Source organism: Bombina bombina, chromosome 4, assembly GCF_027579735.1.
Source record: "Bombina bombina isolate aBomBom1 chromosome 4, aBomBom1.pri, whole genome shotgun sequence".
NCBI classification, from domain to species: Eukaryota; Metazoa; Chordata; class Amphibia; order Anura; family Bombinatoridae; genus Bombina; species Bombina bombina.
The window spans coordinates 415,444,887-415,458,677 of record NC_069502.1 but is presented as its reverse complement, the minus strand read 5'-3'; the positions used below and the strand labels follow the sequence as shown (position 1 = coordinate 415,458,677).

Genomic DNA, 13,791 nt, shown 5'->3' with positions numbered 1-13,791 from the left:
GAGACTGTATGCTGCTTCTTTCATAGTTATACCTGTCTGAGATTAACCATTAAATTCTTTAAAAATAAGTTTATAAATCACAGCTTTAGAAAAATTACCTGTCAACATGCCTTCATTTACTGTGCATCCACCACTAATTAACACAGCATCACATGGTAAAAAAAACTTGTTAGCAGTCAGAATAATTACGTCTCCAGGAACCAAATACTGAGATTCCACTTCTTTAAGTTCTGAAACACAAAGTTTGATTTAGAATATACTTCTGAAAATAACTTGTCAGTCTTTTTGGATGTCATTTTAACATTGTGGAATTGTTTTTAAAAAATAGTTACACAATTTTTTGACTAGCACATTTTTTAATAAAGTTCCCCACTCAGATAAGATCATCTTAAATTATCCTCCAGCACCGTGAGATCTCTCACAAGATTGTAGAGAGGCAAATTTTGCTATAATTCTCTAAGGGGGCATTTCTGTATGTGAAAGAAAAGCAAGCTGAATGCATGATAGCACTACATGACATGAGATATTTGTTACATTTACTTTGATTTTTATAACACTGTAGACTTTAGGGGCGCGATCCGATATACGGCGTAGTTTGCAGCGCAAGCGAGGGAACCCGCGTCGCCCGCAGTTTCAGATTGCATCTTGAGCTATCCAATATACGGCGCCGTCAGATGCTAACGTGCCGTAAGTCGGATAAACCAGCGATGTCCAGAAATCTGCGCAAGTACAAATTTCTGGCGTCGCCAGTGACTTACGCCACGTTAGAAACTGCCGGCGCCTACAAAACCTGACTAAAGTATGAAATCACCCTCACTGTCTAACACGCCTCCCTAACATAGCCCGACACGTATAACCCTCTATCCGCTATCCCCCCTCACTATCCTAACAATAAAATATGTATTAACCCCTTAACCGCCGTTCCCGGAACCCGCCACCAGCTATATTAAATCTATAACCCCCTAAAGTGAGCCCCTACCCCGCCGACATCTACCTTACCTACCCCCTAAAGTGAGCCTCTACCCCGCCGCCATCTATTTTAAAATTATTAACCCCTAATTTAATCCCCCTACCCCGCCACCATCTATATTAAATTATTTAACCCCTAAAATACTAAACTATCCCTACCACTAAACCTAAGTCTAACCCTACAAATAGCCCTGAAAAGGGCTTTTTGCATGGCATTGCCCCAAAGTAACAGCTCTTTTGCCAGCCCTTAAAAGGGCTTTTTGCGGGGCACGCCCCGAAGAATTCAGCTCTTTTACCAGCCCTTAAAAGGGCTTTTGGCGGGGCTTTGTCACAAAGTAAACTGCTCTTTTGCCTAAAATCTACATCCCCCTACACCGCGGCCACCTATAATAAATGTATTAACCCCTAATCTAATCCCCCTACACCGCCGCCAGCTATATTAACTATATTAACCCTAATTATATTAGAGTTAATATAGTTAATATAGTTATTATATATATTAACTATATTAACCCTAATTATATTAGGGTTAATATAGTTAATATCGTTATTATATTATATATATATATTAAGTATAATAACCCTATCTAACTCTAACATCCCTAACTAAACTCTTATTAAGATAAATCTAATATTAATATTATTAATTAAAATATTCCTATTTAAATCTAAATACTTACCTATAAAATAAACCCTAAGATAGCTACAATATAATTAATAATTACATTGTAGTTATGTTAGGGTTTATATTTATTTTACAGGTAAATTGTTAATTATTTTAACTAGGTATAATAGCTATTAAATAGTTATTAACTATATAATAGCTACCTAGTTAAAATAATTACCAAATTACATGTAAAATAAATCCTAACCTAAGTTACAAATACACCTACACTATCAATAAATTAAATAAACTACAAATATCTATCTAAAAATACAATTAAATAAACTAAACTAAATTACAAAAAAAAAACACTAAATTACAAAAAATAAAAAAATTACAAGATTTTTAAGCTAATTACACCTATTCTAAGCCCCCTAATAAAATAATAAAGCCCCCCAAAATAAAAAAAATTCCCTACCCTATTCTAAATTAAAAAAAGTTCAAAGCTCTTTTACCTTACCAGCCCTTAAAAGGGCTTTTTGCGGGGCATGCCCCAAAGAAAACTGCTCTTTTGCCTGAAAAAAAAAACACAATACCACCCCCCAACATTACAACCTGATCGGAACAGCCAATAGAATACGAGTTCAATCTGATTGGCTGATTGGTTCAGCCAATCGGATTGAACTTGAATCTGATTGGCTGATTCAATCAGCCAATCAGATTTTTCTACCTTAATTCCGATTGGCTGATAGAATACTATCAGCCAATCGGAATTTGACGGACGCCATCTTGGATGACGTCATTTAAAGGTACCTCATTCGTCGTTCAGTCGTCGGCCGGGATGGATGCTCCGTGTCGGTGGAGCGAAGAAAGAAGATTGAAGATGCCGCTTGATGGAAGATGCTGCCTGATGGAAGAAGACTTTGCTGCCGCTTGGATAAAAACATTGCCGGGATGAAGACTTCTTCTTTACCGCTTGGATAGACATCACCCGGATTGGATGAGGAGTTCGGCCAGGCGTGGTGAAGACAAGGTAGGGAGATCTTCAGGGGGGTAGTGTTAGGTTTATTTAAGGGGGGTTTGGGTTAGATTAGGGGTATGTGGGTGGTGGGTTGTAATGTTGGGGGGTGGTATTGTGTTTTTTTTTTCAGGCAAAAGAGCAGTTTTCTTTGGGGCATGCCCCGCAAAAAGCCCTTTTAAGGGCTGGTAAGGTAAAAGAGCTTTGAACTTTTTTTAATTTAGAATAGGGTAGGGAATTTTTTTTATTTTATTATTTTATTAGGGGGCTTAGAATAGGTGTAATTAGCTTAATAATCTTGTAATCTTTTTTTTATTTTTTGTAATTTAGTGTTTGTTTGTTTTTGTAATTTAGTTTAGTTTATTTAATTGTATTTTTAGATAGATATTTGTAGTTTATTTAATTTATTGATAGTGTAGGTGTATTTGTAACTTAGGTTAGGATTTATTTTACAGGTAATTGGGTAATTATTTTAACTAGGTAGCTATTAAATAGTTAATAACTATTTAATAGCTATTATACCTAGTTAAAATAATTAACAATTTACCTGTAAAATAAATATAAACCCTAACATAGCTACAATGTAATTATTAATTATATTGTAGCTATCTTAGGGTTTATTTTATAGGTAAGTATTTAGATTTAAATAGGAATATTTTATATTTATAATATGAATTAGATTTATTTAATAAGAATTTAGTTAGGGGTGTTAGGGTTAGATAGAGTTAATATAGTTAATATAGTTAATATAAATACTATAGTAACTATATTAACTATATCAACCCTAATATAATTAGGGTTAATATAGTTAATATATATATAATGTAATAACTATATTAATTATAATATACTTAGGGTTAATATAGATAATATAGCTGGCGGCGGGGTAGGTAGATTAAATTAGGGGTTAATAATTTTAATATAGATAGTGGCGGTGTAAGGGGCTTACATTAGGGGTTAATACTATTAATATAGGTGGCGGCGGTGTAGGGAGGGCAGGTTATAGGGCAAAAGAGCTGTTTACTTTGGGGCAAAGCCCCGCAAAAGGCCCTTTTAAGGGCTGGTAATAGAGATAATTATTTTAGGGGGATTAGATTAGGGGTTAATAATATTAATATAGCTGGCGGCGGTATAGGGGGATTAGATTATGGGGTTAATAATTTTTATATAGGTGGCGGCCGTGTAAGGGGTCAGATTAGGGGATAGATAAGGTAGATGGCGGCGGTGTAAGGGGTTCACATTAGGGGATAGATCAGGTAGATGGCGGCGGTTTTAGGGGTTCACATTAGGGGATAGATCAGTTAGATGGTGGCGGTTTTAGGGGCTCACAGTAGGGGGTTAGTTTATGTAGATGGCGGCGGTTTAGGGGTTAAATACTTTATTAGGGATTGCGGCGGGGGATCATGGTTGACAGGGAGATAGACATTGCGCATGCGTTAGGTGTTAGGTTTTATTTAGCAGATCGTGGTTGACAGGTAGATAGACATTGTGCATGCGTTAGGTGTTAGGTTTATTTAGCATCTAGTTTAGGGAGTTACGGGGCTCCAATAGTCAGCGTAAGGCTTCTTATGGCTGCTTTTTGTGGCGAGGTGAAAATGGAGTAAGATTTCTCCATTTTCGCCACGTAAGTCCTTACGCTGTATATTGGATACCAAACTGCGCTGGTTTGGTATACCTGCCTATGGCCCAAAAAACTACGGGCGACGGCAGAAATATACGCTCGTAACTTCTAGGTTACGCCGTATATGTGATACCAAACCAGTGCAAATATTGGCGTCGCCAGCTTTTGCGGGCGACGATTTTTATCGGATCGAGCCCTAGATGTGGTCATTTATGTTTTATTACATTTAAACTTTGCACTTTCTTTTTGTATTTAAATACACTTGGATTATGTATACAGCAGTGATTTTACAAATTCTGATTATGTTTTGAAAGTTTCTGTGTTACTTCAACAAATTAGAATAATATTTTGTATATTTTTGTGTATCTTTTACAAATTACACTTTGTATTTGTTTTATGTAAAATACAACTGTTTCAGAAAGTGGGAGAACAAGGGGAGTTCCTTGGCCTGAACAGGGGGATACTAGGCTATGTCTGTCTCTCTATACCAGCATGTCTAACTGTTTTATCTCACCAGCTGTATGCAGGTGAAGTTTGCTCAAAATTCACAATACACTTCTTTAACTGACAGAAAAGTAATGTATGTTAAACTAGAGTTAAATGCAAGTTAAATTGTAGAGAAAGCATTTCAGTGTAATTTGTATTTGTCAGGTGGTCCACTCTTAACTTATTGTCAAATTTACTTAATACTTGGTTTCCTTTGTGAAGGCGCAGAAATGCGCTACTGGGAAACAGCTGAACACTGTTTGAGACAATAACAAGAGGCATATATGTGCAGTCACTATGCAGCAGCTACTTCCCAGGATATATATATATATATATATATATATACACAGTATATATATATATATATATATATATATATATATATATATATATATATAATAGATATACAGGTATAGGTATATACAGATATATGTAAAAATATGTATTTACAAATTTACAAAAAAAAATAACATTGTTCTGTGAGTGAAGAACATTGGAATGTGAAATATTCATAACTTCTATCAGGTTATTGCGTGAGCGACAGGTGTTTGACTTTTTTTCTTCTGCGCTCTCCATTGACTTCTTTTGGAAAATACATTAATTCAGTTGCAATATTGCAAAGTCCAAAATTAGCGCTCATCAGGTTTGCTCTCACTCAAATTTTTAATTTTCAACTTCTATTATAACAAGTTTGTAATGGTACATGAGCAGTAAATGTGTTTCTGTGAATTATTTTTAAAATTATCTTAAAAAGCTTTCCTTATTGGAAGTGTTAATTTATAAAATATTCTAACATAAAAATTCAAGCACTGCAACCTGCAAGTTTACCTTACCTCCATTTTTATGAAGCACTGTAACCATGATACTGTTATAGGAAGTTGACATTTTGTTTAATTTAACGGATTGCTGGAAAAGGGATAAAATATGAGTTATTTATTTGTCTGTGAAATGAAAAAAAATATTTTGTAGATAACAAGGTTAAGCATACAATAAAAAGAGAGCATCTGTCTTAAAGTAAGTCAGTTCAATTATGGCTCAAGCTGTCTTATTATAATGAGAATATAATAAGTGAAAGAAGGATAGAAAGAGTGTTCAGGAATTCAGTTAAAGAGACAGTCAAGTCCAAAATAAACTTTCATGATTCAGATAGGGCATGCAATTTTAAACAACTTTCCAGTTTACTTGTATCACCAATTGTGCTTTGTTCTTTTGGTATTCTTAGTTGAAAGCTAAACCTAGGAGTCTCATATGCTAATTTCTTACACCTTGAAGGGCGCCTCTAAACTGAACGCATTTTGACAGTTTTTCCCTACTAGATGACATTAGTTCATGTGTGTCAAATAGATAACATTGAGCTCACGCACGTGAAGTTACCTAGTAGTCAGCACTGATTGGCTAAAATGCAAGTCTGTCAAAAGAACTGAAATAAGGGAGCAGTTTGCAGAGGCTTAGATACAAGGTAATTACAGAGGTAAAAAGTGTATTATTATAACTGTGTTGGTTATGCAAAATTTGGAATAGGTAATAAAGGGATTGTCTATCTTTTTAAACAACAAACATTCTGGTGTTGACTGTCCCTTTAACTACAAGCAACAGCCTAATTGTCAGACCTGTCTTGTTTGAGAAAATTGAGCAAAGGGATCCAAATGATGGAAGGGGGATCTGCTGCACATACTTACCATTCTCAGAATGTATATGGCTGCAATGATTGACATAAAAGTCAATATAATAATGACTAAGCCATATTCAAAATATTCTATAACCATCCAAAGGCTAAAAGCATAAGCTTGAAATATATAAAATGGATTAAAGATCTGCAACATAAACAGAAATGCACGTTAAAACAGTAATCTGTATACACAATTGTTCTCTAAGATCATATAATAACCTGTTTAAAACCCACTTATGAAAGTTTGGTGCAGAAAAGGTTACAAGGCAGGGTATTATAGTAAAAAACTATTACAAAAAACTATTACAAAAGGATATGCTGAGCATTTATTAAGTCTGCAAGTGTAAGTTTTGTTAGTGCTGGAATACCTTATATCAAATAGCATTGCATATTGCAGTATGCAGCCTATCCCTTACCTAGCAAAGCACATCCTGCATCCACAAGCAATTATATCATCAATTAAATTGCCAAACTTCCTCTATGCAAACTATTCAGCTTTAAATTAACTACATTATAGAAATAAAAATTAGAAATATTCCCTAAGAGTCACAAACACTTTATGAAGGACAATATCAATTTGAATAGCTTCAGAAATGTGTTCTTATCTGCCTCAAACTTTGTTTCTCTTCCACCTTGTTCCTCATAACAAAAGCATTATTGTAAATAAAAAGCATATTCTTTTATGTATGACAGAGTTTCTGAAACAATTTAAAGCTCACCTTTTGGAAGAATAGTTTCCAAATCGGAATAATTTCTACTTCAATTGTGTTTAGTCCACATACTTGTTTTCTGCTCAAAGAGGAAACAATATAAGACATCAATATAGGGATGTTGTTGAGGCTGCCATATTGTAGATTTAAAGGAGGACACGTTAAAAATTAATCTGTCAGGGTTCTTATAATGGAACATTATACAGAACATTTTTTAAACAGCCCCTGACATATGTATTTTTCATAAGTGTCTTCCCTTAAAGCAGCAATATAGCGACCCTATGTTGAAAGGGACATTTCACTGTATTTTGTTCTTTAACTGCTGGATTAAATTGTTTTCTAACAACTCATTTACCATTATTTTATCATTTGCAATAGCTGCTTTGAAAATATGGTTACAGCTTTATTATCTGTGGAAAACTTATAGAAATAGGTGACAGCATCATAAATTATCCTCCCAATGGAGAGAGATTTTGCATCTGAAATAGCTGTCTTTGCTTGTTGAACTCTCAGTCATAATTAGCATTGCAATACATAACTATTAGGCTTTTTGTATAGAAAGAAATAACACAAACATGTCTGTGGTTTTTAAAGAGTCAGCCTATTTAAATGGGCATATCCTTGAGAACAATAAGTGATAATTTTATTGAGCAAAACTAGCTATTTCAATTACAAAAATATTCACAATGGAAAAATGTTGCATACATTTAATCCTCTGCAGCAGGTAGAACAATACTTTAAGGGGCAAGAAATTTTAAAGTACATCGTCCATTTAAATTTACACTATACGTTCTACACCAAATAGTAACCTTTGTAAATGTTATGAGAACACACAGTTTGCTATACATAATTATCTCACAATATAAAAAGATTACATACCTGAGTTCTTGCTCTCCTTTAGTTAGACCAGAACCATATTTTGAGTGAATATCTGAACATGAAAGTTCCTTGTCCAGGATCCTTTAGTTAGATAATAAGAACGAGATCACATTTGTTTAAATACCTTGTGTTTATTTTGTTTAATATTAAACTACATTTTTTACACAACTCACCCAATTTTCTGAAACTCTCTGTCTGAGCTGTTCCAAACATATCGAATTTTCTGCACTTTTATGTATCGTACCTAAAACAATTGAATGTTATGCAGAAAACAAAATTGTGGGCTGAGTATTTTAATGATTCCATAGAGTGATTATACTGCATTTTTATTTTTTCTTGATATCATTCATCTTATAAATATAAACATAGCTACTTGTAATGCTGTTGGAGTAGTCTTTATTGTACCCAGAGTTCAAGCTGGCGCTGCCTGAATCCTTTAAAAGGGACATTAAACACTTTGAGATGGTCATACAAAATGATAAATCATATATATATATGTGTGTGTATGTATATATCTAAAAAAAAAAATCTTCAATATACTTTCATTATTTTTTTCAGTAACTGTCCCTAATTGGCCACAGCAGAAAAGTTGGCCACAGCAGAGAAGGTAACCTAAGTTACAACATGGCAGCTCCCAACTTGGCACTTATTTTGTAAATATTTAAACAACTAATGCAACGTTGATTACTGTCTGCCGCTCAGAGCAGGTACACGAGTTAAGGAGCAGCAGTCTTAAGACCGCTGCTTCTTAACTCCTGTTTCTGGTGAGCCTGAAGGCTTGTGCAGAAACATGGGGACCAAGGGCCATTTAGCCCTTGAAAAATCGGTTCCTTGGCCTCTATTTAACATGGACCGGACATACAGAGGCGAACAATAGTTACTAAAGCCTAGATTTAGAGTTCTGCGGCCAAAGGGGTGCATTAGCTACGCTGGCTTTTTTTCCCCCGCAGCTTTTAAATACCGCTGGTATTTAGAGTGCACAGAATGGCTGCGTTAGGCTCCAAAAAAGGGAGCGTAGAGCATAATTTACCGCCACTGCAACTCTAAATACCAGCGTTGCTTACGGACGCGGCCAGCTTCAAAAACGTGCTCGTGCACGCTTCCCCCATAGAAAACAATGGGGCAGTTTGAGCTGAAAAAAACCTAACACCTGCAAAAAAGCAGCGTTCAGCTCCTAACGCAGCCCCATTGTTTCCTATGGGGAAACACTTCCTAAGTCTGCACTTAACACCCTAACATGTACCCGAGTCTAAACACCCCTAACCTTACACTTATTATCCCCTAATCTGCCGCCCCCGCTATCGCTGACCCCTGCATATTATTATTAACCCCTAATCTGCCGCTCCGTACACCGCCGCAACCTACATTATACCTATGTACCCCTAATCTGCTGCCCCTAACACCGCCAACCCCTATATTATATTTATTAACCCCTAATCTGCCGCCCCCGCTATCGCTGACACCTGCATATTATTATTAACCCCTAATCTGCCGCTCCGTACACCGCCGCAACCTACGTTATCAATATGTACACCTAATCTGCTGCCCCTAACACCGCCGACCCCTATATTATATTTATTAACCCCTAATCTGCAGCCCCCAACGTCGTCTCCACCTACCTACAATAATTAACCCCTAATCTGCCGACCGGATATCACCGCTACTATAATAAATGTATTAACCCCTAAAGCTAAGTCTAACCCTAACACTAACACCCCCCTAAGTTAAATATAATTTAAATCTAACTAAATAAATTAACTCTTATTAAATAAATTAATCTTATTTAAAGCTAAATACTTACCTGTAAAATAAACCCTAATATAGCTACAATATAAATTATAATTATATTGTAGCTATTTTAGGATTAATATTTATTTTACAGGTAACTTTGTAATTATTTTAACCAGGTACAATAGCTATTAAATAGTTAAGAACTATTTAATAGTTACCTAGATAAAATAATTACAAAATTACCTGTAAAATAAATCCTAACCTAAGTTACAATTAAACCTAACATTACACTAGCAATAAATTATTTAAATAAAATACCTACAATTATCTACAATTAAACCTAACACTACACTATCAATAAATTAATTAAATAAAATACCTACAATTAAATACAATTAAATAAACTAAATAAAGTACAAAAAATAAAAAAGAACTAAGTTACAAAAAATAAAAAAAATATTTACAAACATTAGAAAAATATTACAACAATTTTAAACTAATTACACCTACTCTAAGCCCCCTAATAAAATAACAAAGACCCCCAAAATAAAAAAATGCCCTACCCTATTCTAAAATTAAAATAGAAAAGCTCTTTTACCTTACCAGCCCTTAAAAGGGCCCTTTGCGGGGCATGCCCCAAAGACTTCAGCTCTTTTGCCTGGAAAAAAAACATACAATACCCCCCCAACATTACAACCCACCACCCACATACCCCTAATCTAACCCAAACCCCCCTTAAATAAACCTAACACTAAGCCCCTGAAGATCTCCCTACCTTGTCTTCACCACGCCGGGTTCACCAATCCGTCCACCGAAGTCTTGATCCAAGCCTCCGAAGTCTTGATCCAAGCCCAAGCGGGGGCTGAAGAGTGACGTCCATCCTCCGGCTGAAGTCTTGATCCAAGCGGGTAGAAGAGGACATCCGGACCGGCAAACATCTTCATCCAAGCCGCATCTTCTATGTTCTTCCATCCGATGACGACCGGCTGATCTTCAAGACCTCCAGCGCGGATCCATCCATCTTCACCGATGACTTCCCGACGAATGACGGTTCCTTTAAGGGACGTCATCCAAGATTGCGTCCCTCGAATTCCGATTGGCTGATAGGATTCTATCAGCCAATCGGAATTAAGGTAGGAAAATTCTGATTGGCTGATGGAATCAGCCAATCAGATTCAAGTTCAATCCGATTGGCTGATCCAATCAGCCAATCAGATTGAGCTCGCATTCTATTGGCTGATCGGAACAGCCAATAGAATGCGATCTCAATCTGATTGGCTGATTGGATCAGCCAATCGGATTGAACTTGAATCTGATTGGCTGATTCCATCAGCCAATCAGAATTTTCCTACCTTAATTCCGATTGGCTGATAGAATCCTATCAGCCAATCGTAATTCGAGGGACGTCATCTTGGATGACGTCCCTTAAAGGAACCGTCATTCGTCGGGAAGTCGTCGGTGAAGATGGATGGATCCGCGCTGGAGGTCTTGAAGATCAGCCGGTCGTCATCGGATTGAAGAACATAGAAGATGCGGCTTGGATGAAGATGTTTGTCGGTCCGGATGTCCTCTTCTGCCCGCTTGGATCAAGACTTCAGCCGGAGGATGGACGTCACTCTTCAGCCCCCGCTTGGGCTTGGATCAAGACTTCGGAGGCTTGGATCAAGACTTCAGTGGATGGATCGGTGAACCCGGCGTGGTGAAGACAAGGTAGGGAGATCTTCAGGGGCTTAGTGTTAGGTTTATTTAAGGGGGGTTTGGGTTAGATTAGGGGTATGTGGGTGGTGGGTTGTAATGTTGGGGGGGGGGTATTGTATGTTTTTTTTCCAGGCAAAAGAGCTGAATTCTTTGGGGCATGCCCCGCAAAGGGCCCTTTTAAGGGCTGGTAAGGTAAAAGAGCTTTTCTATTTTAATTTTAGAATATGGTAGGGCATTTTTTTATTTTGGGGGTCTTTGTTATTTTATTAGGGGGCTTAGAGTAGGTGTAATTAGTTTAAAATTGTTGTAATATTTTTCTAATGTTTGTAAATATATTTTTATTTTTTGTAACTTAGTTCTTTTTTATTTTGTGTACTTTAGTTAGTTTATTTAATTGTATTTAATTGTAGGTATTTTATTTATTTAATTTATTGATAGTGTAGTGTTAGGTATAATTGTAGGTATTTTATTTAATTAATTTATTGCTAGTGTAGTGTTAGGTTTAATTGTAACTTAGGTTAGGATTTATTTTACAGGTAATTTTGTAATTATTTTAACTAGGTAACTATAAAATAGTTCTTAACTATTTAATAGCTATTGTACCTGGTTAAAATAATTACAAAGTTACCTGTAAAATAAATATTAATCCTAAAATAGCTATAATATAATTATAATTTATATTGTAGCTATATTAGGGTTTATTTTACAGGTATTTAGCTTTAAATAGTATTAATTTATTTAATAAGATTTAATTTATTTCGTTAGATTTAAATTATATTTAACTTAGGGGGGTGTTAGTGTTAGGGTTAGACTTAGCTTTAGGGGTTAATACATTTATTAGAGTAGCGGTGAGATCCGGTCGGCAGATTAGGGGTTAATTATTGTAGGTAGGTGGAGGCGACGTTGGGGGCGGCAGATTAGGGGTTAATAAATATAATATTGGGGTCGGCGGTGTTAGGAGCAGCAGATTAGGGGTACATAGGGATAACGTAGGTTGCGGCGGTGTGCGGTTGGCAGATTAGGGGTTAATAATTGCAGGTAGGTGGCGGCGACGTTGGGGGCGGCAGATTAGGGGTTAATAAATATTATGTAGGTGTTGGCGGTTTTAGGGGCAACAGATTAGGGGTACATAGGGATAACGTAGGTTGCGGCGGTGTACGGAGCAGCAGATTAGGGGTTAATAATAATATGCAGGGGTCAGCGATAGTGGGGGCGGCAGATTAGGGGTTAATAAATATAATATAGGGGTCTGCGGTGTTAGGGGCAGCAGATTAGGGGTACATAGGGATAACGTAGGTGGCGGCGGTGTACGGAGCGGCAGATTAGGGGTTAAAAAAAACTATTAGAGTGGCGGCAATGTGGGGGACCTCGGTTTAGGGGTACATAGGTAGTTTATGGGTGTTAGTGTACTTTAGAGCACAGTAGTTAAGAGCTTTATGAACCAGCGTTAGCCCAGAAAGCTCTTAACTACTGACTTTTTTTCTGCGGCTGGAGTTTTGTCGTTAGATTTCTAACGCTCACTTCAGCCAAGACACAAAATACCAGCGTTAGAAATATCCCATTGAAAAGATAGGATACACAAATGGCGTAGGGGGATCTGCGGTATGGAAAAGTCGCGGCTGCAAAGTGAGCTTAGACCCTTTCCTGACTGACTCCAAATACCAGCGGGCGGTAAAAACCAGCGTTAGGAGCCTCTAACGCTGGTTTTGATGGCTACCGTCAAACTCTAAATCTAGGCCTAAGAAAATATAAAAATGTCTTTAATATCCCTTTATAGGTGTGCATATGTCTGATTAGGCCTTACAGCTGCCAGGATTCCGGGACTTTGCCTAAATTGCTCAGCTACTCTATGAAATTACTTATTATTAATTTGCAGCTGAAGTAACTAATTGGCACAAATATTTACCTTGTATTCTGGTTTAATTATTGACTTCATTAGGTGAGAATTTTTATCAGCAACAATCCAGTCAAATGTGTTTTTATCTGGTACATTAGGATAGATCACAATCACTTTCTTTTTGCTGTACTGTTTCAGCTCATTCTGTAAAAAGAAAAGTAAAAAATGTCATTAGTGAAATTAAGAACTAGGGCTGCATGGTTACTTCCAAACTGAGTTTACATTTTAAATCCTGTTTTTCAAATGCTTCTATCACTTGATTGCTGTGTATAAAATTATGTAATGTCTGTCAGTCCCAGAAGCCCTGAAAACCTGAAGTTTATTCATTAAGCAGTTTACCCAAATTTAGAATAATGTTTAATTGAAATGGCTGGCATAGTAAAATATACTAGTGCTGAGCATACAAGAAACATTTTCTTTCTCTGTAAATATTTTTTTGAAATCTCTGATTTCATATCTTATTACCTGTACCCCTTTGAATATTTTTTTGGACGTGCGGCCGCTCTGGT

At 36.3% G+C, this 13,791-nt stretch overlaps 1 protein-coding gene across 1 annotated transcript in view; it reads right to left on the bottom strand.

Moving 5' to 3' along the window:
• The window catches only part of LOC128657508 (probable cation-transporting ATPase 13A4), a 454,774-nt gene that overhangs the window by 405,965 nt on the left and 35,018 nt on the right, over positions 1-13,791 (bottom strand). The window contains 7 exon segments of the mRNA XM_053711875.1: positions 99-230; positions 5,532-5,604; positions 6,378-6,512; positions 7,087-7,156; positions 7,957-8,037; positions 8,130-8,200; positions 13,292-13,426. Coding sequence (XP_053567850.1) covers positions 99-230; positions 5,532-5,604; positions 6,378-6,512; positions 7,087-7,156; positions 7,957-8,037; positions 8,130-8,200; positions 13,292-13,426 — 697 coding nt within the window.